Source organism: Canis lupus, chromosome 15 (assembly GCF_011100685.1).
Source record: "Canis lupus familiaris isolate Mischka breed German Shepherd chromosome 15, alternate assembly UU_Cfam_GSD_1.0, whole genome shotgun sequence".
Taxonomy (NCBI): domain Eukaryota; kingdom Metazoa; phylum Chordata; class Mammalia; order Carnivora; family Canidae; genus Canis; species Canis lupus.
The window spans coordinates 46,881,233-46,908,316 of record NC_049236.1 but is presented as its reverse complement, the minus strand read 5'-3'; the positions used below and the strand labels follow the sequence as shown (position 1 = coordinate 46,908,316).

Here is a 27,084-nt window from a genome sequence, read left to right as displayed (position 1 = left end):
TCAAAAATATGGAGAAAAGTATATATGTGAATATTATTTTTTGGTGCTTTTGAAAAAGGCTGTGCTTTGCTATACAGAATTCTGGATAGCATTCCTCCACTGATAGAGTTTTCATTTTCTAAGTCACACTCGTGACCCATAAATACTGAATTCATTTAGGCAACCACGAGTATTGACAGATTTTGAGCTAAACTATACAGCATATCAAATGTGCTACTACAGTGTATTTATTTAAATCTTGATTTCTTTCCTCAGCTCTACCTTACGAAGTGTTTCTACTGGATCTTCAAGACCTTCCAAAATATGTTTGGTGTGTGGGGATGAGGCTTCAGGATGTCATTATGGGGTAGTAACCTGTGGCAGCTGCAAAGTGTTCTTCAAAAGAGCAGTGGAAGGTAAATGTTCATGTGGGTGTTCCTTTTACACCTTTTCTTTCCTAGTGTGTAGTTTACTGGTATAGTTGACTCTAAGTCATTATTGGGAAATAATTCAAAAACATTTCTGATGCAATCTGTCAGTGATAAATAGTAATGATGTCTTTACCTAAAACCACCTGGTGATTTTCCACTGAGCACTATTTAATGGGCAAAATTTAACATTGGGAACTGAGATCAGCGAAAAATAACTTTTTGTTTTTGTTGGTCTTGGTTTTTCAGTGAACCTTAGAAAGATAATTCTACGTAAATTTAATTTGCATGAGTGCAGGAGCATTTTTACTAGGCCCACATAGGATGCATCATGTCTTTTCTGTGTTTCTGTGCAAATATATGTGTGGCAAATTAAAACATTAATATCAGAGTCATGTCTGTAATTTAAATTGTGTTCCATACAGAATGACTCCGTTGAGCAGCTGCTTCGGATTCCAGGTCCCAGCTAAAGTCTTACCTTTGTTCTAACTGAAGGTTTACAAATCAGGATGTTAAACATCTGACTGCAATTCTCTAGGTGTATTTAGGCTAGCTTTTGCTTCTGTCCGAGTAATTGTACTTCCTAAGGAGAAGTACTATCTTTTAGTTTCTTTTTTGCCTCCCTCCATCCTCACTTATAAGCAATTAATTAACATCAGACTTAGTCCAAATGGTTTTATTAAATGTTGACTACATGACTGGTTGAAGTGTAGAAGTTTTGCTATTAGTTAGCAGTGTCACCGGCATAATTGACGTTGATTTCAAAAAGGAGCGGGACATGAAAACGCCCATAGGTTTATTTCTCAGGGCAGTTTTCTGGGATGTTTCAGAGACCTAAGGGTAAGGGACTTGAATGATTAATCTTTGTTTTGCTGGTAACCATGAGTAAATGTCTTCAGTTCCAGATGAAAAAGCTGACCAAGTAGTCACTTCTGTGCTTCTGGGTTTGATTTCACATTATTTAATTAATATTACATGATTTTACATTATTTACACCATTAATTATTTAATAGTCCCCAAACCCAGCACTGAATCAGTAATAGGCATTCTGTATTTCTTTCGCAGAATATGGGCTCTTGGTTATAGGTGACAGAAAATTGAACACAAACTGGCTTAAGCACCAATGGAAATTCATTGGCTCACGTAACTCTAAAGCCCTGGTATAGGCTTGGCTTCCCATAAGTCATGGTCTTAAGCCAGGTGGTTAGAGCTCAGTTCCATGACCTGCCCCCCTTGACTTTGCTCTGGCTCTGTTCTTGTCCATATTGTCTCATGGTGATTAGACAGCCACCAGGACCTCGTGAAAAAGAGGTTCTCTGTTGCCAGCAGTTCTTATAAGTCCCCAGTTAAATCTAAGACTACACTTGGCCCCCATATTCCCCTCTGAACCAATCACAGTGACCTGGGAATGCAGGGATTTGACAGGCTACTTCTGGCTGGAGTCTGCTAACCTATGCTACCTAGACCAACAGTGGGGAATAGCATTTCCTACAGGAAAAAAAAAATGGATCCTGTTACCAGGAGACTGAGTCTTGGAAAATAAATTTGTATGATAGTGAAGTCAATTTATTTTTTTCAGACTTTCCTCCCCTGTCACCCCCTTCTCTCTTTTCTTAACTATATGATTGTCTCAGTAGTAGATAAATAGGTAAAATTGCCTCCGGTACCTTCCTAATGCCACTTTGTATCTTCCAATATAAAGACTCCCCCCACCCCCCACCTCCTGCTCGCTCCAGGCTCACTAATTAGTGAACAAAGTAAGGTGCTTTTAAAAATAAAGCAGTGTGGAGAAGGGCATTTGGAGCAGGACCCTCTGTGTTGCCCCGCAGGTGGGTCAGCCTTCTTATCAGGACCCAAGTTTCAACTCTATAGAACCTGCACTTCTCTGCTTCAGAAGCAAAAGGTTTTCCCAATGTTTTTGCATAGTTTTCCCTGTTTTAAGTAGGTTCTATGAAAGTAACTGAGGAAATAATTATTTTTGTAGACTTAAGGTATAAATAAATAAGGAAAGCTTTGATATCTATAATCTTCATTGAAGAGCTGATCAATAACAGTGAAACAGTGAAACTTGATTAACACTTTTTAAAACTTCTATTAATATACCTTAGTCCCTATTTTGGAGGGGAATTATGATTTTAGAGTTCACCTGCATGAAACAAGACTATAAATTTTGAATATAAACTTCATGAGAGTCAGGACTTGTTTTTATTTTGTATTTGTTACTTCTTTATTGTTTTATTGTGTGATAGAATATATGAGAAATTTGTCTTTGTATCAGAACTTTCTGATTTAATAAATTATTTTTCTAATACTTTATATAGTTTGAGGTGGTGGTTATAAAATTATGGTGTGTAGATTCTTTTTTATTCCCCTTTTACAGATGAAGACAATTAGGATTAGACCCAGTCTACTAACTAGTCTATTCAAAATCATGAAGCCAAAAACTCAGACCTGTATTAAAGTCTTTAGGACTCCACACAGACCCAGCCTAACACCTCATGGCCCCAAATCCCACGATCTATTTCTTTCATTTTTCTTAATTTTCAAGTTTATGGACATTCGACCCTATATGTCATTCGCTCATGCCTACTTGGTGATAACAAAGGGAGTGATGTAAGCACTGAGAAGACATAATTTGGCACTGTTAGTATGTGTGCATACTTATGTGTGACTATGGTTGTACATACACGTATGCAAACACGCATGTGTTTTTAAATTTGAATACTTACCAAGTTTGTTTTCTAGCTTTCCCTGATAACTGTAAACTTCTCCTTAGATCACAAAAGCAGAGAATTCCAAGTGGAAGTGGATAGAAGGAGAAGGAGCTGGGATGAAGGGAGCCAGTTAAGCTGAAAAGAGCTAACCACACCAAAGACAGAACTGGAAGTGTCTGCTAGAGTGGAGACAGGAGGAAAAACATAGCAATTTGAGCTCTGAGTTTCCAGGTTTAAGGCTTTATGCCCCAGAGCACTTTACTCTAAAGATTGGTATAGTGGTATAATAACTGTAGGGAGACTGAAAATTGTTTTTTTAAAGTGTAAATTATAATCTTTGTGTTCTGTTTAATGTGATGTATATATGTGTTTATTTTTTCATTTTAAACATTTAATATAAAAATCCTTAGAAGTTTCATTCAGAACACCTTATTTTCCAATAATGTCTGTTAAGAGTCATATCATTGTACCTTAAAAATGGAAGTTTATATATTTTTTTTTAAATTTGAGTTGCTTATTTGCCTTGAAGATTTGTTAGGACCTTTCTATCTTAAAAAGAATAAGCATTTATGTATTTATATTTTTTAAGTAGGGTTTGCCCTTGGGTGGATACTGGACTGATTTTAGGGTCAGAAGATTTAGTTTTAATTTCTGGCTCTGCCGCTCATTAGGTGAGTTATTTAATTTGCCTGGGTTTCAGTTTCTTTATATCTCAATAGGAAAAGTAGTATTGCCCTATGTACTTCTAAGAAAAATTAAATGAAAACAAAATGTTTTTGCAGATTTTATAAATCAAAGTACATCAAAATATTAGATATTTATTTTAATATTAGATTCCTTAGGATCAAATGCTACAGTTCTCTAATGTCTTTACAGAGAGACATATAGAATAATGTGGTGCTGTTAGGTTTCTTCATTAGATCTTCATTTTTTCTATAATACAGTATTTTCTTTATAGTGCTGCCCTTGGAAGCTGTAAGATCCTTCTAGACTAGCAGTTCTCAAAAGTTCTCAAAAGGCATGTGGGGGAAGTGGGGATAACAGAGGGTCTGCCAAAATTTTCTGTAGAGGCTGTCCTACACATTCCATTGTGGCCTGGACTGTTGAGATTTCCCCTCATAATGACCCTCTGGCAGTCTCACCTTTGGAAGTTGCATAGTAGAGAAAATATTAAGAACATCAACTGGACTTTCAGCTTCTCTGTTAGGTATCTTTAGGGCAGGACAGGGTCTTGCCAGAGTCTATTCAGCAAGACTCTAGATATTTAGTCACCACCAAATAAATGTTTGAAGGTACATGTGAGTGTATACATGTGGCATCAGAGCAACTGAGGTTAAATGACTTCCCGCCAAATCAGTAAATTAGCAATAAAACCAGCCAAAGAGTTCACATGCAGGCCTCCGGCCTTCTAATCTGCAGCCCTAATTCTAGTCTGAGTTTTTACTATCTCAGTCTTTTTCCAACTATAAATTACCCTGAGTTTCATCTCATGTGTATTTTATTTTGTGATTCCTCAATGAACAGAGCCAACTACATTCTGTATACTATTTTATAACCCAATTTCTTTTTTGGATATTCAGTATACAAGCAAAGTCTGGTAGACACAACTACCACAAACCACTGAAGAGTTACAAGGCTGTAAAAAGGAAGAGAGAGAGTTCATTATTATGTAAAGTCAACTGGATTTATATTTTTGTAAGCAGACCTGTTAGGCTAAAGAGTCCATATCTTGGTAAAGGTCAGCCAAATCGTATGATGTCAGTTTCCATACTCAAACATTTCCGTTCAAGTAAGAGACTTACAAATTTATTTCCTGAAATGATAATCACTTTAGGAGATATGGTTATAGATTAATCAAAGGATTCTTCAAATACACAGAATTTTAAGGCAACCAGGCCTGTGAATATGTACCTCAGTCCTTCCAAATGTAGTTCGCAGCATATAGATTATAGAATCTTTACATTTATAGATTATTCTTTGTGGGAAACTATTCTTAAATGTGATGGTTGGTTAACAGTTAATTTCCTTTCCTTTTCTGAAATTAATGATTAAACTGAACAGGTCCAGAGGAAAGCGTGTCTTGCTATGTCAAACCCACATTTGCCTTATCAATGCTATATGAGCAAGTGGGAGGTGTAGGGGAATAGGGGATGGGCACAATACCATTGTGCCCCAAAATAGAGAACTTGAATTTAGTAGACACAAACTAATTAGGATGGTATTATATAATAATTGAAATATAGCCATTCTTTTTTAACTGGCAATACAAAATTAAAGAAATGATAATGCAAGGAAATAATTTATACTTATTAGTTGTCTTCAGTTCATGATATGATATGATATAGCCTTCAGTGTCCCCATAAGGCATGTATAGGAAGCTAAAAAGCATTAAAATCCATTATGATTCTTCCAGAACTGCTGATAGGAAGCCAACGACTGTTCTGGCTTACAGTTTTCTCATAAAATTCTTTAAAGATTATTTCTTTCCTTCACCTGATATTGGGAACCAAGTAACCTGATTTTTTCTAATTACTTATTTTAAGAGCTTAAATAAATACCTACCCAGTAGATCATATCTATGGTTTTTACGAACACTCCTTTCTTCCTTATATAAACATAAGGCCTTAGTGCTAATTGCAAATATTTGCCTAGATTTTTTATATCCCTTCAGTTTGTTGCTATGGAAACATGCAAAGCCATGACATTTAGGCCAACCCGGAAGGTAAGGGAAGGCTTCTTGAAGAATTGACCCCCAAACTGAATCTTGAAAGATTAGAATTGGCAGTGGTGAAGAAAGAAAAGGATAGACTGCCCAGGACACCAGAAGCAATTTCACATTAAGCACTTTGAAAATTTGAGGTGTGAGGTAATAGAAGATGAAGCTGAATGTGCAGATTGGGTCCGGGTCTTGGTCCATAAGTAGGGGCCTGAACTTACCCTTGGGCGAAACAGAAGGTCTGAATGTCTTTATGTAGCAGAATGGCAAGCTCAGTTTTACATTTAATATCTGGCTTCACAGAGGTATGCTTGTTTAAACAGGGACAATTCTGGTGTCTGTTTTAAATCATTTTGGTAAGAGATGTCCGGGGAAAGAACTAGATCATCAGTGTTGAGAGGAGGGGTAGTTAAGGAGACTATCTGGGGAGGAACATTGGTAGTTCTATATTAGAGGTAAAGAAAGATGATTCTCCAGGCTCATCTGCTGATATTAGTTAGGAGCATTGGAGAGGAAACAGCTTTGGGGACATGAGAAAAAAGGTTCATTCATTCAGCAAACATTTATTTAATATATACTAAATGCCAGTCACCATTCTAAGTATACCTAGGGATATCTTACATTAAGATCAGATACACAAAGATCCCTGCCCTGGTGGAGAGTGTACATTCTAGTAAGGGGTGGTAGAGACAGTAGACATAATAAGGAGTAATTTATGTAGCATATGAAAAAAGGGGGGCCATTGTCAGGATGAATAACCTCAGGAATGAGGTTTGATTTAGTGCAATGAGTTTGAAATGTCTATAGGACATTCAGGTGTGCTTAACAGAAAGTTGGATGTGAGATTCTGAAGCTTGGGGACTAAGGCAAGATTGAAAACAAAGATTTTGGAATTATCATCCATGAAAACAGATGGATTTGCCCAGGAAATGGGTACTTAGACAAAGAATGTGCCATTGTTAGAACCTTAGAGAACATAAATCTGGGACATCGTGCGTAAGAGTGTGTGTGTGTGTGTGTGTGTGTGTGTGTGTTAGGCATCTGTGAATGATTTTTCTCTCTTCTCTCTTCTCCAAGTTGTACACAGAAAGTCCTAATTAACTTGGTCTGTGGTTATTTTAAGGTTAGCTAGACTTCGGACGTTATTGTATATGTGGAATTTTCTATCCCAGTTTTTGTTTTTATTCATCATTAAGCCTTGATTATTATTAAATCCTTAATCCAGGGCCCACAACTAAACATGATATAAAGGAGATTTGATTTGCTGACCAATGCAGAGATAATGCCAAACACATAGCAGGTGCTCAAGCAACATTGTTGCTTGATTGTTCGATAATTATTTATATATGGAAGTCACTCTTGTTTCTGTCATTGTTTCTCTGAAATAAAAAATACATTGAAGTGGCTTACTAGAAAATAATTTGAAGAAGGGACAGGTGGGTCAAAAGTAAATTAACATTATCCAAGGAGAGCTTTTTGTAAGTTAAAATTTTAAGTTAAGGTGCACTTCACTTCACAAATTTGTAAAATATAAATTAGAAGCCCAGTGATTTTCAAATGTTTACATGTATTTGTTTGGCACCCATCTCATTCCAGAAGAACATCCAAAGAAACAACTTTATGTAAGTTAACATGAAATTTAAAATTAGTGAAATGAAAAATGGGACAAAGGGAAGATGAAAGCAAAATAGAGAAGAATAGAGCCAGGACTGGGGGTGACATAGAGAATATATGCCCTGAGACTTTTGTAGAGACTGGCCACTCACTCATCTGGCTCTCGTCTTTCTAGTAGCCAACCCAAAGACAAGAGTGAGTCACCTAACCTATGATGTTCTTAAAAACTAGTGTAAAGGATTGCCTGTTGGTAAGAAAATTTTCATGAGCATTGGTTTTAATGTGTCTGTTCCTTTTACGTGAACCGTAATTGGAAATTTAAAAAATAACACTTTTTTTTTGCTGTTAATGGAATAGTTTGGTTTATAATAAGGAGCAGTGCTTTAAAAAATGCTTTATTTTGTCAACCACCTGCTCCTATAATAGTAGCTGCCATTATCAAACAGTTACTAGATGCCAGACACTGTGTCCAGTCCTCCATGTTTTCACTTACTCCTCACAACAGCCTTCTTAAATCTGAAAGTTTTGTGATCTTTCAAAGGTAGTATCTTTAAATCTAAACTCTCGGAACAAGGAAAACGTTGCCTGTGTTTTAACGAGCCTTTATGCTATGATCCTTCAACTCTTGAATTTAATAGCAATAATAGTAAATATCTAAGTACTTATTTCATGCTCATGATGCTAAGAACTTTATTGTATATTCTCATTTTAATCCTCATAATAATCCTGTGAAGTAGGTATGATTATTATCTGTCCTCTTGTTAGAGATCTGTCATTTGAGGCATGTGAGAGGCAAGTAGTTCAAGATCACTGAGACTGAAGGACGTGGGATTTGAACTCAGGAAGCCCAGGCATTCTGACTCTGTGTACTTAACACTGCCTCTCACAGAGTTACAAAGATCCCAACTATTTTTACCCGCTAAAAAGTAGGGCAACCTCTCTAGCTTCAGAACACTTATGAAGAGCACATTATAATTTAACAGTTATCTCTCTATACGCTAAATAATTAACTCTTAGCCATTCCAAGTTGAAATTCTAATGTGAATTTCTGTTGCCCTAATGGGAGAGAATTGGGTAGTCTCTATTTTTTCTTAAGGAATGATCTCCATATTTTAAAAAAATTACCATTACCGTCCTGAAGTACCTATTTAACATCTTTGGTATTAATCTAAAGCTTTATTTAAAACTTTTTATCTTCCTGCGTTTCATTTCCTGTGTGTGATACAAATTCGATATAACCTATCAGGTTCAGAGAACCACTGTGAGAATGGCCTACCTCATACAAACCTGGAAGCTGCTAACTCCTCAGCTCTTTGTTGTCTGCTTTATGCCTTGTGGCTCAGAAAGGGACCTGAGAGCCAGAGGGCACAAAGCTGCTCTCACAGAACTTGCACTCATGGTGTTATCAGGATCATACAACTTACATGATTTGATACTTTGACACTGAAAATGAAAATTGCTAAATTGACTGCAGTCAAATGCCAAAATAGGGTCCTGGAAGGGCAGAGAGGATGCGGAGGCATTTAGGCATTGAGGAGGAACGGTAGGAGGAGGAGTGGAAAGAAGGAGCCTGAACCTGAGCCCACTGGCTTGAGCAGGCCCAGTTCAGCAGCAGCCTGGCCAGAGTAGGCCCATGCTCAGATGTGGAGCTGGCAACGGAACAAAGACACTAGGGCTGGATTATGTAAAGCCCTCATATTGGAATGAGAAATCACAGCCATTCTCTTAAATATATCCAGTCTTTTTATAAAACTTTTTACAGTGGAAAAAGTCAACATAGTGGCTTAGACAATTCTGTCTCTAGTGTGCAGCAGTGAGTGGCTCATGGCAGGTGCCACCTAGAGGAGGAGATGACAACTGAGATGGGATTGTGGATGACAGAGAGTAGAAAGGACCTAACTTGGGATGGCATTGGTGCTGTTGAGTGGAAGGCCTGATTTGAGTGGTGAGAGAGAGGAATTGGCAGGACCCGATGGTGGATTCATTTGGGAGAAGGAGGTCTCTGACAGAGACCGGGGAAGGAAACATGCTAAGAATAGAGATGATGGAAAAGTGGAGGGTTGGAACCAGTGAGGCTGTGGCAATCTGTTCTCCAAAAGGGATAAAGCAGCCCAGGTAAATAGGAAAGGAAAAGCAGAGACAAAATTCTGAAAAAAGTTCACTTTCTACCTAGAAATAGTTTCTTGAAAACTTTAAAATAAACTGCACAGTTAAGTATTCAGCATTTGGCAGATTGGCTGAGCTTTAGGCAATAGATACGAGTGGCTGTTTTGGCTGTTTGGTGCCGTGTGCGGGAAGCCACACAATGAGATTGAAAGCCTGCTGAAGGAGTTGGGCCCACAGCACCGATGGAACAGGCCTGCTGGCTGTAGTTATCATTGGGGGGACTTGTGCTGTTGTTACTTCTCATATTAGAGGGTCTAAATGATGATTTCAGCAGCTTATAACCCCGTAGGGAGCCACAACATGAAGCTATTTATAGTTGAGAAGGCAGAAAAATTCTGTAGCAAATAAAAAGATGCCAGTGTTTCAAGTCCCTAAAATTTTTCCTGTAATTTTTTGGTTTTTAAGGACAGACATAACTAGCGTAGTGATTTTTTTTTTTTCCCTTTTAACCTTATTTCTTGGTATCTGTGTTCACTACCCATCCTGACTTTTTAGATAGGAAACAGAGAGGCTGGTAATAATGTTTTAAGAGATAGGCAGATACGTGTAGCACACACACACTTCCAGAGCTTTGCCCCACCTCGCTCGACCACCCAGGGATGGCTGCTCTGGAGCTAAGGAGTGAGGAGAAGCTCGAAAGTCGTCGGCAAGACAGTTACTGTATAAAACCCTCTGTGCACATGTGCCCATTCTCTCACATTCACACACCTCCCTCCAACATCATAGACCAAATCCACATCCAGAGCAGAACAGATCAACAGCAAGGAATGAAGCTCACAACTCTCATAAGCAACATAGATTGTTTCCATTTTGCCCTCAGGTTGTCCCTATTTGGAGCTCTTTAATAAATGCTAGCTCTTGGAATTTGTTAACTATAACGTTACATTTACGAAAGCAGCACCTTCCTGTATGTGCTGTGTTGCTAATTAACGGTGAACTTTTATACCTCAACAGAGCAAAGAACAATCCCTAAGGAAGAGTGAGAAATATATTTTCTCTTTACAGGTAGGAGACCAAAGGCTCCATTAAATTGCTGGCATTTGACAGCCTAATATATCGTTACAAAAGTGTTTGTTTACTTTTCTAATGTTAGCACATGAAAAAAAGCAAACGAAATAAAACAACAGAATAAAGGATCTAAATCTAGAAGGGCATCATAATTGTCAACAAGAACTGTGTAGAATCACTTATAGAAAATTAGTGGAGGAGTAGACAGGGTGAGGTTTTTAGGAAGTTTAACATACATTTCAAATTACATATATCACTATAGTATAGCTCAGGCTCATTAAATTATATTTTATTTCAATGGAATCAAAACTATATAATTTGAAAACTAAAAGGAAGATACCTCCTCCTCCCCTCCCCCCCAATCCCTTTTTTATTTTATTCTCCAATTTGGGAGGAAGAACCAGGGCTTAAGTTTATAGATTCAACCACACTCTTATAAGCCATACTGATCACTTACTAATATTTTTAGTGAAATGCTACTTGGAAATTATCCAGCAGTTTGCACACTTACTGTGAGAGTCCTCCAGTAAGAAGCCATATGATAAAACATTTCCAAAATGAGCTTTTAAATCCTTTTTAGGGGCACGTGGGTGGCTCAGTCAGTTAAGTGTCTGCCTTCAGCTCAGCTCAGCTCAGCTCAGCTCATGATCCCAAGGTCTTGGGATTGAGCCCCATGTTGGGGCTCCCTGCTCGGCAGGGAGTCTGCTTCTCTCTCTCCCCGGTGCTCTCTCTCAAATAAATAAATCTTTAAAAAATAATATAAAGTCCTTTTTATGTAGAATGATAGTAGAGTAGAAAGAGAATTGGCCTTGGGTCAGACAACATGGACTTCAGTCCATAGTGCTACTGACTCCGATACTTTGAGCAAATAATGGAACATCTGTTTCCTCTTCTAGAAACAAGAGAAATTAAATCTTGAAATATCAGCCCTACCCATCCCTCAGAGTTAGGAAGATAAAAACTAGTACATATATGTTTAAACTGCTTTAGAAACAATAATGATTTTCTTTGCAAACATTGCATTTAAAAAAGAACTTTCCCCTTCTTGGGAAGTAATTTAATCGGTATACCTTAGTTCTCAATAAAATGTGGAACATTTAAACTGAAGCTATTTTATATACATGTTAAATATTTAGTTTGAAGGAAAAACTAGTAAAACTTAAAGCATCTGTTACTTTAGGCAAAACTTGGAGTTTTGGCTTCTTTGTCACTAGTTTAGGCAGATCTGTATTGTTCTTGAGTGTTGGGCCAAAGGGCCACGGTGGGGAAACCTTTGCATTTAAGGTCAGGATTTAAATTTAATCCACCTAAATAGAGAATCAGACAAAGAACAAAGACCATTTTTCACACTTTCAACATCTTATTATTTGCAAGATCACAATTACTTTTTACCATCCTTTTTTTTAAATTAACTCTACCAAGATTTCTAAAACATACTGCATTCTCTTATCCTCCCACTCTTGTTGAACGACTTAATTGGAAAACTGAGTGCAGAATTAGTTTAAGTTGATTATTTTTCATCTGGCTACACCATAGCATTTTCCCAGTTGGACCAGGCTCAGCAATTTGATATTGCTAGCATTACATAAGTACTAATTGTTTTTGCTTTGTTTTGTTTTTTGCTATCTAATATGAACTAGGGTGACATTCAAAAAAAGAATCAGAGTGGAGTACTGGTAGCCATTAATTAGAAATCTTTTAAAAATTACTGTTTTTTTTTAAAGAAGAATAGATGAAGTTGTTACAGAAATGCTATTAGTAAATAATACTAGACAAAAAAATTCCTTCAGACAACCTTCTCTTCCAGCTTTTTTTTAAAAAGATTTTATTTATATATTTATTCATGAGAGACACAGAGAGCCTGAGAGGTAGACAGAGGGAGAAGCAGGCTCCTCACGGGGAGCCTGATGCAGGACTCCATCCCTGGATGGGGTCACGCCCTGAGCCGAAGGCAGATGCTCAACCACTGACCCACCCAGGCATCCCCTCTTTCAGTTTTTAAAATTAAATATGCTTCTGACACATCTGATTAGGATTTATATTTATTTGAAGAGCTTTAGTTCCTCTAATTGGTGATACTTAAAATTCAAAATATTTGTATGACATCTCCCAAATACTGAAATAGCTGACCTTTCCCTAATTCATTTAACCAACATCTCAAAGAACAGGGCTGTAATAGTGAGTGACTAAGGAGCAGATCTCATTGAAACATGCTAAGCCAAGTCCAGAACCTGGAAAGCCAGAGATGAGAGGACAAGTAAAGAAGCAGGGACACAACAGGGCCAGGGCCGGTTAGGGATAAAGCTGTCATTGAACATGGAAAGGAAAATGCCCCACGTGTGCTACGGTGTAGAACCACATAGCAACCCAGGCACACTCATTCATTTCAGTGAATATTGCTGAATGCTTAGTACACACTGGGCCCTGGGAGTGTGCTCTAACCCATTCCCATTAAGGAAAAGGCACAAGAATTGCAGACATGACCCCTGACTTCATTCTAAGCAGTGGTATTTTGTTTTGTTTTTGTTTTTTTGTTTTTTTGTGGGTTTTTTTTTTTTTTTTTTACCATCTAGTGCATTTTGAAAATTACCTATAAAGCAAAATAATAATATCGAGCCTTAGGAATTAACTTTGTCTTACCAGTGTTCAAATGAAGCAGTACAAATTGTGTAAAAATCAAATGGAACCAGAAAAGATTCCCCCCACTTTTTTTTTTGAATGAAGATTCTCACTGTTGAACTCCCTTTACCAAACAAAAAATTGCAGTTTTCAAGTCCTAGTAGCCATTTATGAGACTGAGTAAGTTGTCATTTATGATCGTGACCCATGGGGAAGGGATGAGAACAAAAAAAAATATCTTTGTATCAAAAATTAACCTCTCCTGAGTCATTAACACTTGTGTAAAAACAAACAAAATTAAAGCAATTTTTAAATTATTTAAAAAATCAAGCACATTATCTCCCTTATAGTCAGGGGAGCAAGTCAGAAGAAGTATAACATAAGATATGGGTTTTCAATTAGGTAGAAAAATGGAGTAGGCTTTCCTGTTTTGTCTTTACCATAACTTACCATTACATAAGTAATAACTGTGCTTTTTCTTTTTTTTACTATCTAATATGACTTGATTTTATAATTTACAAAAGGAATAATAATTTTAAAAGGCATTAATAAGAATCACTGTTTTTAAAGAGGATAATTATAGAAATACCATTATTAAGTGATTTTAGATATAAAATTACTGTAACTTTCCCTTTAAAGTTTTTAAATTAAATGTACTCAACATATCCGATTATAGTTTTTTGAAGAACCCCAATTGTTGACTAGACTGCAAGAATATCATTTCAGATAGTTATGACTTTGGTACTTTCAATAAAGAATTTTTTTTAATTTTATTTAAATTCAATTTGCCAACATAAAGCGTAACACCCAATGCTCATCTCATTGTGTGTAAAGAAGTTTTTTCTAAATCAACCCCGTATGAAATATTTTTTCAGTTACTGAAATATGTTTAAGATTTAAGTTGAGGAATCCCTGGGTGGCGCAGCGGTTTAGCACCTGCCTTTGGCCCAGGGCGCGATCCTGGAGACCCGAGATCGAATCCCATGTCGGGCTCCCGGTGCATCCTGCTTCTCCCTCTGCCTGTGTCTCTGCCTCTGTGTGTGTGTGTGTGTGTGTGTGTGTGTGACTATCTTAAAAAAAAAGAATATGTTAAAAGATTTAAGTTGAAACATTAGCAAATCTCTTTCACTGTGTAGTTTTTCCTGTAATGATTGCATTATAACATCATTCTACTATGCATTATGGGTGATTTGTTTTGGGAAAAACAATATTTAGAGGAAACATCATCATGGAGAGAGGTGTATACCTGTGATGCATTATGTTGCCTATGGTAGACCTGTCTCTCTCTCTCTTTCTCTCTCTCTCTCTCATACCAAGCTCACTTTTGTTTGGTTTTACCATGCTGCACTACTGGGGCATATTATTAGCCTCTCCCTGATTCCTACCTGTACAATGAAGATCAGGTAATACGTAGTTTAGCGTCGTGTTTTGGCAATTGGAGATGATGTATGCCAATTAGCTGGCATGTTGTAGATGTTAAATAAATGATAGCTGTTCACAGAGCTCCTATTACTTGTCAGACTGGACATACTCCACAGATTATGCAAAGCTCTTTAAATTGTCACCTGATGGGATAGTATATAAAATGTCAGGGGAACGGTAATTCTGTATATCAGATTCTAACCCCCCCACACACACACACACGTATTAAATATAAAATGTGTATTTGAAACCAGTAAAGGACTTCTTTGAATACTGGTGAGAATAAATACCGTTGAACTCAGATGTAGGCCTAGGATAAGCAGCTTTCTCGGTTGTTAAAATAGTTGTGTTTTATTATCAACTAGGGTGATGGATGACATTAAAGACTATAATACTATTTAGTACTATTTTGTAGAAGAGATTCACTGCATGATATTGAGTATGGGTTCAGGTCAAAAGTCCTAAACTGTAATTTTTCTAGAAGGAATAATTTAAATTCTACCTTGAAACAAAATTTTATTAAAATTTTGCCCACATAGTCCTAATGTGAAAGTACTCTTTTAAAAATGTTTAGATGATGGGCAGCCCAGGTGGCTCAGCGGTTTAGCGCCGCCTTCAACCCAGGGTGTGATACTGGAGTCCTGGGATCGAGTCCCGAGTCGGGCTCCCTGCATGGAGCCTGCTTTTCCCTCTGCCTGTGTCTCTGCCCCCGCCCCCTCAAATAAATAAATAAATAAATAAATAAATAAATAAATAAATAAATAAATAAATAAATAAAATCTTTTAAAAAATAAAAACTTTTAGATGAGAGCAGGGGACGCAATAATTGATTTAAAAAAAATGTAATTATCAGGCAGTTTCTCTCCCTTCAAGACCAATTCTACAGAAACCAAAATACGCTGACAGCTTAAGTTAAGATGCTGTGGGCTCACTCCTAAGAAGAAATACAAAGCAAATCTCACTTCCATATCTTCATGTGCAGTTGTGATCGTTAACAGTTTATGTTTGCATGTGTCTTCATACTAGTAAACACTCGCAGTTGAGTGACTTAGGCAGGCTTATACAGCTGGTAAGTGTCAAAGCCTAGACTCAGTCTGAACCTGACTCAAGCTGTGCACTGTCCTGACAAAGAAGCTAACCCTTGGAGGAAACCTTTTGGAGAAAATTGGAGAGAAGGCGTGCCCTTGGTTAAAAATTTTAATATGGAACTGATTTCCAGTGTCCAAATATATATATATTTTAACTTCTAGTGATTTTCCCTGGAAATACCTGGGATCTCCACCTCTCTCATCCCAAAACCTATAGAAGCAAGTACATAGATTAGATTAAGAGAATACTGTTTCCTGAGGATGGCTGTTGTGTCACTGGTCTTTTAAACCAAGGGAATCAATAAATGTCACAGGCTAGGACTACAGGCTCCATCTGTCAAGCTGGCATTTTTGTCAGTAGTTAACTGCCAGTTCCACCTATACATGTGGCTGACCTTGTTGGTACATAATAGCCAGAACTTACTATAATATAAACTCATTCTCTTACATAAATGACTGTCCCTTAAGCCTACCCAGTTTAATAACTTTGCACAGTGCCAATTGTAAATGATCTAACTACAGGAAACTTGTCTGTCACAGAAATTACAGCAGTAATCATACAGCACTTTTCTTCAATAAAACTGATCCCAAAGTCAAACTTGGCACATAGTTAAAGTCAACAGATGATTTGCTTTCCAAGACTTCCAAATGCTCTACACCTTCGTAAGACATTGGAATGGCTTCATGTTTTCGATCTGCGAATATGTCATTTAGATTCTCTTTGACATATTTAGGGCGCAGGGAGCTAGTCATGAGCACTGTTGAGAGTTGTTCAAGTGTACCACATTTAAAGGAGGCCCACTGTATGGAAGTCTGTATTTGTTGAAATGAAAATAAAAATGAATCTTCCCATGTTATATCTTACTCGTGTATCAGGAGGTGCCATGGAACCCTCTGAAATCCAGAAAAGCAGGTCTGGTGTTAAACAGAACTCAGAAAGGAAACTTGGGGGATATTGAAAATCCTTTTTAAAATGAATCATTGGGGCAGTTAAATGAAAGAAAATTAGCTTTTTTTCTCTGAGTTGTTTTTCATAACAGTAATCAGATTAGTCCCTGTTTATCATGGGACCATGCCTTTATAGCCAATACCCATCTTATTTAAAATGGGAAAAAAGATCTGAAGAAATCCTTCTACCTAAAATGGTAACGTTCTTACAACCAATTAGTGTTCCTACTTCTGTTAGAATCATTGTGACAGTGTTTCCTTTATGCCTTAACTTTGTCTCACTGAGGAGATGTAAAATTTTTGATTTGCAGTATGTTTTGGGAAATTAAATATTAAAGGCATAATGTGATTCATTCATATGCCTCAGCTTCTTCTACATAAGAACCAGTTCTCTTTACTTTGTAATCGACTTTTAAACTTCCAATCCCAGGGGATAGTTGATTTGATGATAAAATTGCATCAGTTGACCAGCTTTTTAAAAGTAGTCTTTTCCCCTGCTTATACACGAAAATATTTTTCTGTGAAATTTTAGAAAAGAATGAAGAAAGAATAAATATCTGTCCTTTGAGCATAGCAGAGAATTATATGAGAGCCAGTTGGTGTTGTGATGTTTACTTTACTCGTCCAGTAAATGCAGAGCCCACAGGAATACAAAAATATATGTGCCATGGGTTCTTCCCACATGGAGAGAGAATGCTTCCAAGATTTTTCCTGTATGTGTCCTTATATTTATTACACCTTATAGGTTTCCAGACTAAAATTTCTGAATCACATGAGGATTTTTGATTTTAAGAAGTGTTGCCAGGTTGCTTTCCAAAGATTGCAGTAATTTACATTTTGACCGGTAGCATATTACCAGCCTCACCTGCAACAGATACTACCACACTTTTTACTTGATGCTAGTTTGATAGGTATCTGTATCATTGTGACCTTTTAAAAGCTGTGGGAAAATACACCTAACATACAGTATACCACCTTAACCACTGCTGGGTACAGTTCAGTGACATTAAGTGCATTCACATTGTCATGTTGCCATCACCACTGTCTTCCTCCATTCATTCCTCAGCCAAAACTCAGTGTTCATTAAGTAATGACTCCCCTTTGCCCCCCTCTCTTGCCCTTAGTAGCCTCTACTTTCTGTCTTGATGGTATTTGTCTTTTTGTGACTGGCTTTTTGTCACTCAACATCATGTCAATGAGAAGACATTTTTTATGATGAAAGAGAACTCCCCAAAAAAGGCTTTGCCCAGGATCCCTGGGTGGCGCAGCGGTTTGGCGCCTGCCTTTGGCCCCGGGCGCGATCCTGGAGACCCGGGATCGAATCCCACTTCGGGCTCCCGGTACATGGAGCCTGCTTCTCCCTCTGCCTATGTCTCTGCCTCTCTCTCTTTCTCTCTCTGTGACTATCATAAAAAAAAAAAAGAAAGAAAGGCTTTGCCCTAGTAGTTACTGATAGAAGTCTGTATTTGAATGACATTCATTTATTCCTGTAGTTATGAAGAATTTGAGCATCTTTTGGGTGCCAGATGCTATTCTAGATATGAGGGGCAGAGCAACACCACTGCCCTCATAGGCAATATGGTTTAATGGGAAAGATTGGCAATTTGCAAATAAACAAATGAGTAAAATAAAAGGAGGGTAAAGAATTCTAAGATAGAGTATCTGGGATGCAGGGGAATGGTTATGTTAGATAGTGTGGTCTCTGAAAGCTCCCTGGAGAGGTAAATGGGTCTTAGAGTTCGAAGTGGAAATCGGAGCCCTAAATGTGCCCTTGGCATGGTGCAAAGGCCCCAAAGCAGGAGGGAGACTGGAATGATAGAAGAGTATACAGTGGCCCATGTGGCTGGAAGGTGGGCAAGAAGGAAATGAAATGAGAGGAGTGCTTGAATGAGGGCACAGAGGTGAGATGAGATCATGTAGGACCTCAAAGACCATTGTTAGGAAGTTGGATTTTATTTTTGTAAAGTAATTGGAAGCAAGATATGAAATGGTTATCACCCTTCATAGTTCCAGAGAAGTCCATCGTTTTGTTCTTAACAGTAAGTCCAGGAGAAGGTGAGAGAAATTATAAAAGACTCACTCTGTCATAACACTTAGCATCTAGAATTCTTTCCTACTTCATTTTATTATTTTTGCATTTTTTCCTATTTTATAGGTAAGCTAAAGAAAGCCTAAGACTTGTTTCCCAGTGTCTCCCTGCAGCAAAGAGCCACATTCCTTTGCTCCCAGACCATTCATCTTTAAAAACCATTTTAAGACCCAGTCGACATGTAAAAAGCTGTACCGAGCTATATGACTATTATTTAGTCATAAATAATAGAAGTGAATGGAAGAGGTGTTTTGGAAAAGAGAGCTTAACAGATCTACCTCCGGAATAGCTCTGTTGCTGTAAGAGGGAGTTGTAGATTTTACTTCTTCAGGTCTGCCACCTGTGCCCACTCACTGCACCCCTAAGGCAGCCTCTGTCACCGTGCTTTGCCTCCACTGCCCCTGGGCATTTTGGCATGAGCCCAGTGAACTACCATCTCCAAGCAGTGAGCGCCTCCCCCTACTCCTAGGCTAGCTACTTCTACCATGAGAAAAATGTCTCTGTATTCTGTTGGCCTTATCGTTTGTGGCAGGTGAAATGTTTAGTAAAATACTCTGAACCCGCGCTGTCCGATATGGTAGACACCAGCCACGTGTGGTTTTCGAACACTCGAAACACGGCTGGTCCTAATTGAGATGGTGGTGTAAATATAAAATACATACTGGATTTTGAAAACTTAGTATGAAAAGGATACGAAATACCTTTCACAGTTTTTATACTGACTGTATGTTGAATCAATATTTTGGTGAAATTGGATTAAATAAAAGTACTAAAATTAATTTCACCTGCTTATTTTTACTTTTTTAATATGGCTACCAGGGCATTTCAAATATTTACCTCAGTGCCCTTCTCTTCAAACCGTTACTTGCCTCCTCCTCCCCCCTCATACACGCGCACACGCACGAGGGACGTCATGCAGCGCTCCTACCATCAGACTGCCCCGTGCGTATGAACTAAACATGATCCTAGTGAGAGAAGAGGGGGACAGCACCACAGCTCACATAAGGTATCTCTGGAACTTCTTGGGATTTAACCACAGAGGAAATAGAAAACAAACAACCTTGAAAGTCTGCCCACAGAACTTTGAAAGGTCTCACATTCTCCCAAACAGTGGAGAGGCTCTTCTTATACCTGAGTTTTTACCTTTTTTGCTTCCCAGTGTGTGTGTGTGTGTGTGTGTGTGTGTGTGTGTGTGTATGTAAAAGCTGGTAAAATGTCTTTAGATAAACTATAGGCCCTGTGCAGCTTTTTACAGCCAGGTCTGTTAGACTTACTAGCAGGTGTTAAGAACTTCCGGTGCTTGTGACAACTAGCCAGATGCACGTCCTCTGCATCTTTGTAGTTGTCTTAGTACCTGTCACATGGGGAAACTGGAAAGCGTGGAAGACACTCCGCATTCCGCCTTCACTGTGGCATCACTCTCTGTCATTTCTGCCAGAGGCAGACTCCGGATACCTTCAGGGGGTCCAGAGAGGGTAGCCAGGGAAAGGGAAGGATGGGACCCAGGGCTGAACTGAAGACCCCGTGCCTCCGCCTCCCATAAGGTCTGCAGGTACCACATCATGAACCATGCCGACAAAACTCATCTTGCCATCTGCAAGCCTGGCCTTCATCCAAAGATGCGCCCCATGTAATGATGTTGCTGAGGCACCGCCCTGAATCCCTGGGTGGCAAGGGTGGCAGCAGAGCACATGATGGAGGGCAAGTGAGCCACCCGGCATTCGTTCTCCTTGGCTTTGCTTTTCAAGGTTCCTCAGCATCATGTATGAGCTCTGGAACTTGCCTACCTCTCTAGCTTTATTGCTTTCCACTCATGCCTCACAATCCATTCTCCAGCTGCACCGCGAGGATGAAATGGTGAATCCCTCCCAGGTGTCTGTCTGGCTGCCCATCCCAGCCATGGCTTTGCATATTGCAGTTCCCCGTTTGATCGCCCTCCCATCCTCCCCTCTGAGCTGTGCAGGCCAGCTCCCTCTAGAGCTCCAGTTCTCAGTTTAGAGGTAGCTGCCTCTGGGAAGCTTCCTTGACTCCTGCATGTCCTGTGGCCCCTGAGCTCACGCCACCGCATGTCTTAACAAGCTCTGTTTAAAATGAATTCTTTATGTCTTCCCTCGGGACTGCTAGGAACAGAGACAGTACCTTGTTTAGTCTTTTATTCCTACAAGTAACGTGGTACCTAGTAAATGGTAGGGAAATGAATGAATGAACAATGCTACCTGTAGCAGGTAGCTGTTGCATGTCTGTCTTGTATCACATGTTGGAAAATACAATATTTAAAATTTTAACTAGAGGAGAAAGATGGAAGATTATTATCTTTTGAATTGGGTTTCTGCAGTGCACTGTAATTCAACACTTAATGATGGTCTTTTGATGCAATTTATAATCTATTACTATTTTTAAATTGTTCTCCCTCTTTTGATAGCTTGCTTCAGCTCCATTTCTGTATTGGTTTCTCTGACCTCTCCTTTGCTAAAATGACTTTCTTTGTTACGGGTGTTAGTCATAGTGAGTGATTTGTTCAAATTTCTCACATTCTTACAGATGACATTAAGAAACTCAAGTCATTTTTGACATACAATAGTAAAATTCAGCTGAGGGAAAACATCATTTTGGCCTTGGGAAACAGATATCAAAGATAAATTTGAATGTCCTTTATTTCCATGTGTAACTGCATAGTCTTTCCTGTTGAGGCACTTCTCAAGTGGCTATATGTTACCTCCTCTTGCCTCTAGATTCATATACTGAACATGCCAAGTGGCCATGCCTGAAAATAGATACTTTTGCAAATAGCAGTTTGTAATTTTAAATAAAAATGCAAAATAGCACAAGCAGATATTGTAGTGATTGGTTAGGGAAAGGGAAGCGTATTTGATGGTGTCCTCAGATGTCCTCAGATGCTGTCCTCGGATGGTTTGCTCTAAATGCTAGTAGAGTGACGCCTGGTTGGCTCAGTTGGTTGAGCCACTGACACGTGATTTCAGCTCAGGTCATGATCTCGGGGTCCTGGAATGGAGCCTTACATCAGGCTCCACACTCAGTAAGGAGTCTGCTTGAGATCCTCTCTCTCTCTGCCTCTCTCCCTGCTTGTGTGCTCGCATCTCTCCCTCTCCCTCAAATAAATAAATAAATCTTAAATAAATAAATATTAGAAAAATTTTACTGAGGTTTCCCATTTGGTATTATCAGAATGTGTCTGGTTTCCCATTTGATATCATCAGAATGTGTCTGAATTCTCCCTGTGATATCTTGTATAAATAGAATAAGCTGTCAGAACCCATATTGAAGCTGGTATCATCTTAATATCAGGGTGTTTAAATAAATGATACTAATGGTTTGGGAAGTTCACTGAGAAATAGTTTTAGCACGTACTTTGCCTGTTTCTTGAGAGGGGAAACCCACATTGTTATTACTCACCCATTATAACCATTTTAGCTTCACAAAAGAAGGATATCACGCTATTAACCCTATATCATATTTCAACTTTATTCATTAGTATTCTTGACTTGATTTCTTAATGCCATGTATTTTATTCTGTAGTTTAATTTTTAAATGTAAATCATTTTGACTTCTGCATAAAAAGCAACAGGAAAAAAAATCCCCATTTTGTTTTTGGGCAGTGCTCCAACTTCTAAAGTTATTGAAGTGCTGCAGAATGTAAATTAATTTAGTCGGACTAATAAGTTCATAAAATTGTGCCACACTTCATTATAATCTCTTTACCAGAGGAGAAAATCCTTTTGGTTTATAAATTCCAGCTGTTTTTAATTTTTTTAGTTTGATTTGGGTTTTAACGTTCAGGGACATAAATGCTGTTGAGAATGTTAATTATGGCATTTTTTGTGAGAAGGGACATTAAAAGAAAGTGAAAAGCTATTCAAATTCTAGGACTGTCCGAATGATATAAATAGTTGCGGGGAGCACCACCAGGGTCATTCATTTTCTATTTTGGATTTCTAATTTAAGCGCACACTGTAGGTCTCAAAATTGTCATTGATATTTTATAGTGCTAGTGGTTTTTGGCAATATATATTTCTTAAACAATTAAATGATCTAATTGGGAAATGAAAGTGTCTTCCCTAGAATTGGATATAGTTTTCATAATTTTACAAGTGGGTGAAAAAAAATTCTTGGGTGCTTTTGGGCGATTTTCATAATTCTCATTTGATAAATTATAATCTGTTTTACTGTTCTCAGTATTGTTCTTTCAAGTGCCATAGTTCATTGACATATATTATAAATGTAAAGGTAAAGATGTTAATGGTATAAAGGTAAAATATCACAGTCAAGGATGAGACTTAAAAAGAGATGCCTTTTAGCTTCTCCCCTACTGGTGGCTGCAGCTTTCCAAAGGTAGAAGTTTGAGAATAACTATTGTAGAGAATTCACTATAGGCCCCAAAGAATTGGGAATTATAGCCAAGTCCCATTGGTCTTTAATGTTTTTACATTGACTTATAACTAGAGCGATCATGTGACCCAGTTTGCCTGGGATAGTTTTGGTTTATGCCTGTTTTTCCCTGTGCAATCTTTAATAGCACCTCCTTTCACACCCATAAGTGTTTGGATGATTAATTGTGACCATAAGTGCCCAGGTATATGCAACACTTTCCCCAGAAGCATTGATTCTTTTCTAAATATTCAAAACAGTGAAATTTGAGTGTTATGACTGATTGTAAAATCATATATTTTTTACGATATCTATAAACCTTCAAACAAAAATTTTCTAAGCTTTCCTTTTTTAGCATAAAGGGTATTCACTTGGAAATTGTATATATTAATGGCGAATGTCCAAAATGAATTATTCTAACATTGTTTTTCGCCCATATAAAAAGCCTTATAGGATTTCATTAGGGAAAAAAATTATTTTTCAGTTGAGACTGGAAATTTTAAAATTAAGCCACTCATGCCAACTTTTAGGTCTGCCACTGAAGTTACATAGAAGATTTTTATAGAAACAAATATCGGGAGCCATTGTTAGCTGGATGGTAACTTACCTCAAACCTCTAAGGCCTGGCTAAAGATGATGGTGGAGTAGCAACAAAATTGGTTTACCTGATAGTATAGTTCTGTGCAGGCTTACTTTAGTGTATTCAACTTTTTTTTTCATTTCCTGAGAAGTGGGAAAGATAAATTATATTCTTCACCTCCCGAGGGGACCAGGAATGGGGGTGGGGACCCTCCCTGGGGCTGCCCTGAGTTAGCCATAAAAACACAGAAGAGCCGATTCAGATCTTGTGTTTGCCTGCTGCCGCTCATGTGGCAGGCTGCCAATGGAGAAGTTATATGGAAAAGGGGGGGGGTGTGTTTCTTCCTCATAACTTGGCAAGGAGAAAATATGTCAATAAAGATAGAGGGGAAAAAAGATGGCTTTAGTCTCAAAATCTAGTTGCTGATAAATACTAGTTTTTGTTTTAGGATTACTGATAAGTGAAAAATAGGCATATTTCTAAAGCGTAACTAAGCTGTTATGATAACCACTGTTTAAGTAGAACTTTGTTTCACAACAAAAAATTAGACATATTTTTTTTAAAGATTTTTTATTTATTTATTCATAGAGACACAGCTAGAGAGAGAGAGGCAGAGACACAGGCAGAGGGAGAAGCAGGCACCACGCAGGGAGCCCGACATGGGACTCGATCCCGGGTCTCTAGGATCACACCCCGGGCTGCAGGCGGCGCTAAACCGCTGCGCCACTGGGGCTGCCCTCACAACAAAAAATTAAAAATACTCTGACCTGAAAAAAAAATATTCCCCTGGCTTAAAATTAAATCATTGTTCTGATGGTTGTGCAATGGAATAAACTAACTAAAAATCAATATACTGTGTATTCACAGTGGGTGAATTTTATGGGTATAAATTATATTTCAGGAAAGCAGCTGAAGTTTAAAAAAAATAAAATCTTATTTCAGAATGGTTTTGTTTTATCCTTAAACTAAAAAAGAAAACGAGCTGAATCACTCTACTTTAAATTCCTTATATTTTAAAATAAATACTTTTAACTTTATTATGGAGAATTTTACCAAAAAAAAAAAAAAACCATAAAATTGTGTAATGAACCCTCATGTATTCATCACCCAGGCTCAACAAATATCAGTATATCCCCTTTTCTGCCTTACTGGTTATTTTCAAGTATGTCTGGCATCCATAAATTCTTTAACATATATCTTTAAGAGATAGGTCTGTTTAAAAAAAAAGTAACTGAAATTGCCACTTCAAACTATTAAATATAATTATTACTAAAATAATCATTAGCATATTAAAAAAGAATAATCATTGACATTTTCATTGATATTATAAATATCTTTTTAAAATTGTTCAAATTAGGAACCAAGCAAGCTCTGCAGAGCTTAGTGTTCTTAAATAGCATATAACTAGGATCTTGGGGGCTTGGAATTGTAATTTTAAATGTGATTTATTAACCATACCAAAGGTCTTATAAATATTTTCATGATATCCTAAAACAGCAGATGTGCTTTAGCCCAAATATCCTGTGAAAATATTTTTATGCAGAGAAAATCTTTCTAGTTTGTTTTAAAAGTCATTGATGATCATGTCACCTTCCCAAAATCTAAGGTGGAAAGTTGTATGCTTTGGTACAGCATATTCAGTAGCAGAATACTTTAAAGACCTTGACTGAACATGGCAGAAACCAAACTTGCATATAGAGATTACTTTTTGAAGATTATATGTGGGTGACGGTCAGCATCATAATTATTCAGTAAGTATGAGCCATTTATTTCAAGTGATTTATAGGTAGGTTATTTTTGTCTTTACAATGAATATATGAGTATTTGTTGGTAGTTGTGGCAAGTCTTGTTTACATTTTGCTTTTTAGAGCAAAAGAGCTGAATTTTTAAAGTTTCAGTTGGTTGTGCAAAATCATTAATTGTTTATCTGGACCTAGAATCTAGCTCTTTACTCACAGTAGAGAATTATGTCTTCTAGAACATGGTACTTCCAGTTGTCACATTAGAGCACTATGCTTTTAACCGAATACTATTTGAGATGATTAATTTGTCATGGGAATTGGAATACTCACTAAGGGGTGAAAATTACCTTGACAAATAGGATCTAAGACATCCTTTAGATGGTACTAAGAATAAAAATCCATCTTACTTGTTAGGCTGTGTGACTACTATGCACATTTATGAATTTCACATCTTAGAATTCATTTTTTAAAAGATTTTATTTATTTTTTTGACAGAGAGCACAAGCAGGGGGGATGGCAGGCAGAGGGAAAGGGAGAAGCAGATTCCCCACTGAGCAAGGAGCCCATTGTGGGGCTCCATCCCAGGACCCTGGGATCATGACCTGAGTTGAAGGCAGATGCTTAATGGACTGAGCTACCTAGGCACCTCTTAGAATTCATTTTGAGTTTATATTACAAGAGCTTATTTTCAGCAACTGTTATTTAAATTTTGAAAATTTGCTGAGCACATCTTTCTCATTCTTTGGCTATTGCTAAACTTCGGTGTGATACTAGGAAACCAAACGGTCTGCTGAATTCAGGATTGAGGCTTAAAGCATAATTACATTCTCCCATCTTTCATGTGGAACTTTAACCATGCTTACTATTACTTCTTCCTACTACATGATTATAACTGAACATCAAGCTTAAATGCAATGTAGGAAGAAATTAGTTAGCCAAGGCAAAGTTATTGGATGTTAAGTAAGATATTCCATCACTTCAGATGCTTTTGGCTGTAATTAACTTTCAGAAATCCAATGCAAATGGACTTCAATAATAAAAAATATTACTGGCTTACATATCACAAATCCAGAGGGAAGACAGGTTTCAAGATTAGCTAATACAGGAGAATAACAATCTCAAGATCCAGGTTGTTTTCTTCTCTCTGATCTCTCCTCTAAGTGCCTATTTTACTCCAAGGCTGGCTTCCAGAAGTGACTAGAGCTATGTTTTCTCATTTATGCACAGGGAAAGAGAGAGAATTCTCATTAAAAAAATAAATAAGAGAGCTTTGTTTTTCTACATGTCCTTAACAAACCTTTGGCCTTAAGAGTTACGTGGTCACTTGTGAGCAGTTGTTGATGGGGAATGGTGTTACTCTGTAGGATTAAGAACTTCCCTTGGGCCTAAATTGGAGTAGCTCTCTTGAAGTAGATCAGCTGTGTGGGAAGAGGTGGAAAAGGGGCGCATTTCGAATTCTTTGGGAAAGGGAGAAGGAGGAAGGAAATGGGTGGCAGCTAAGCTATGGTAAGACCCACCAATAAGACCACTACGAAGTCTCTTTAATTTTAAGCAGCTCATGAAAAAGTAAACTTTCTTCTGACTT

General features: G+C 37.7%; 1 protein-coding gene across 6 annotated transcripts in view; it reads left to right on the top strand.

Moving 5' to 3' along the window:
* NR3C2 (nuclear receptor subfamily 3 group C member 2) overlaps positions 1-27,084 on the top strand; it is a 334,877-nt gene that overhangs the window by 165,477 nt on the left and 142,316 nt on the right. For 5 of the 6 annotated variants that reach the window (XM_038558972.1, XM_038558970.1, XM_038558967.1 and 2 more), the window contains exon 3: positions 256-407. In XM_038558972.1, the coding sequence (XP_038414900.1) occupies positions 256-407 (152 nt within the window). The remainder of the gene's footprint in view (positions 1-255; positions 408-27,084) is intronic. The other variant, XM_038558968.1, reaches the window with a different exon arrangement.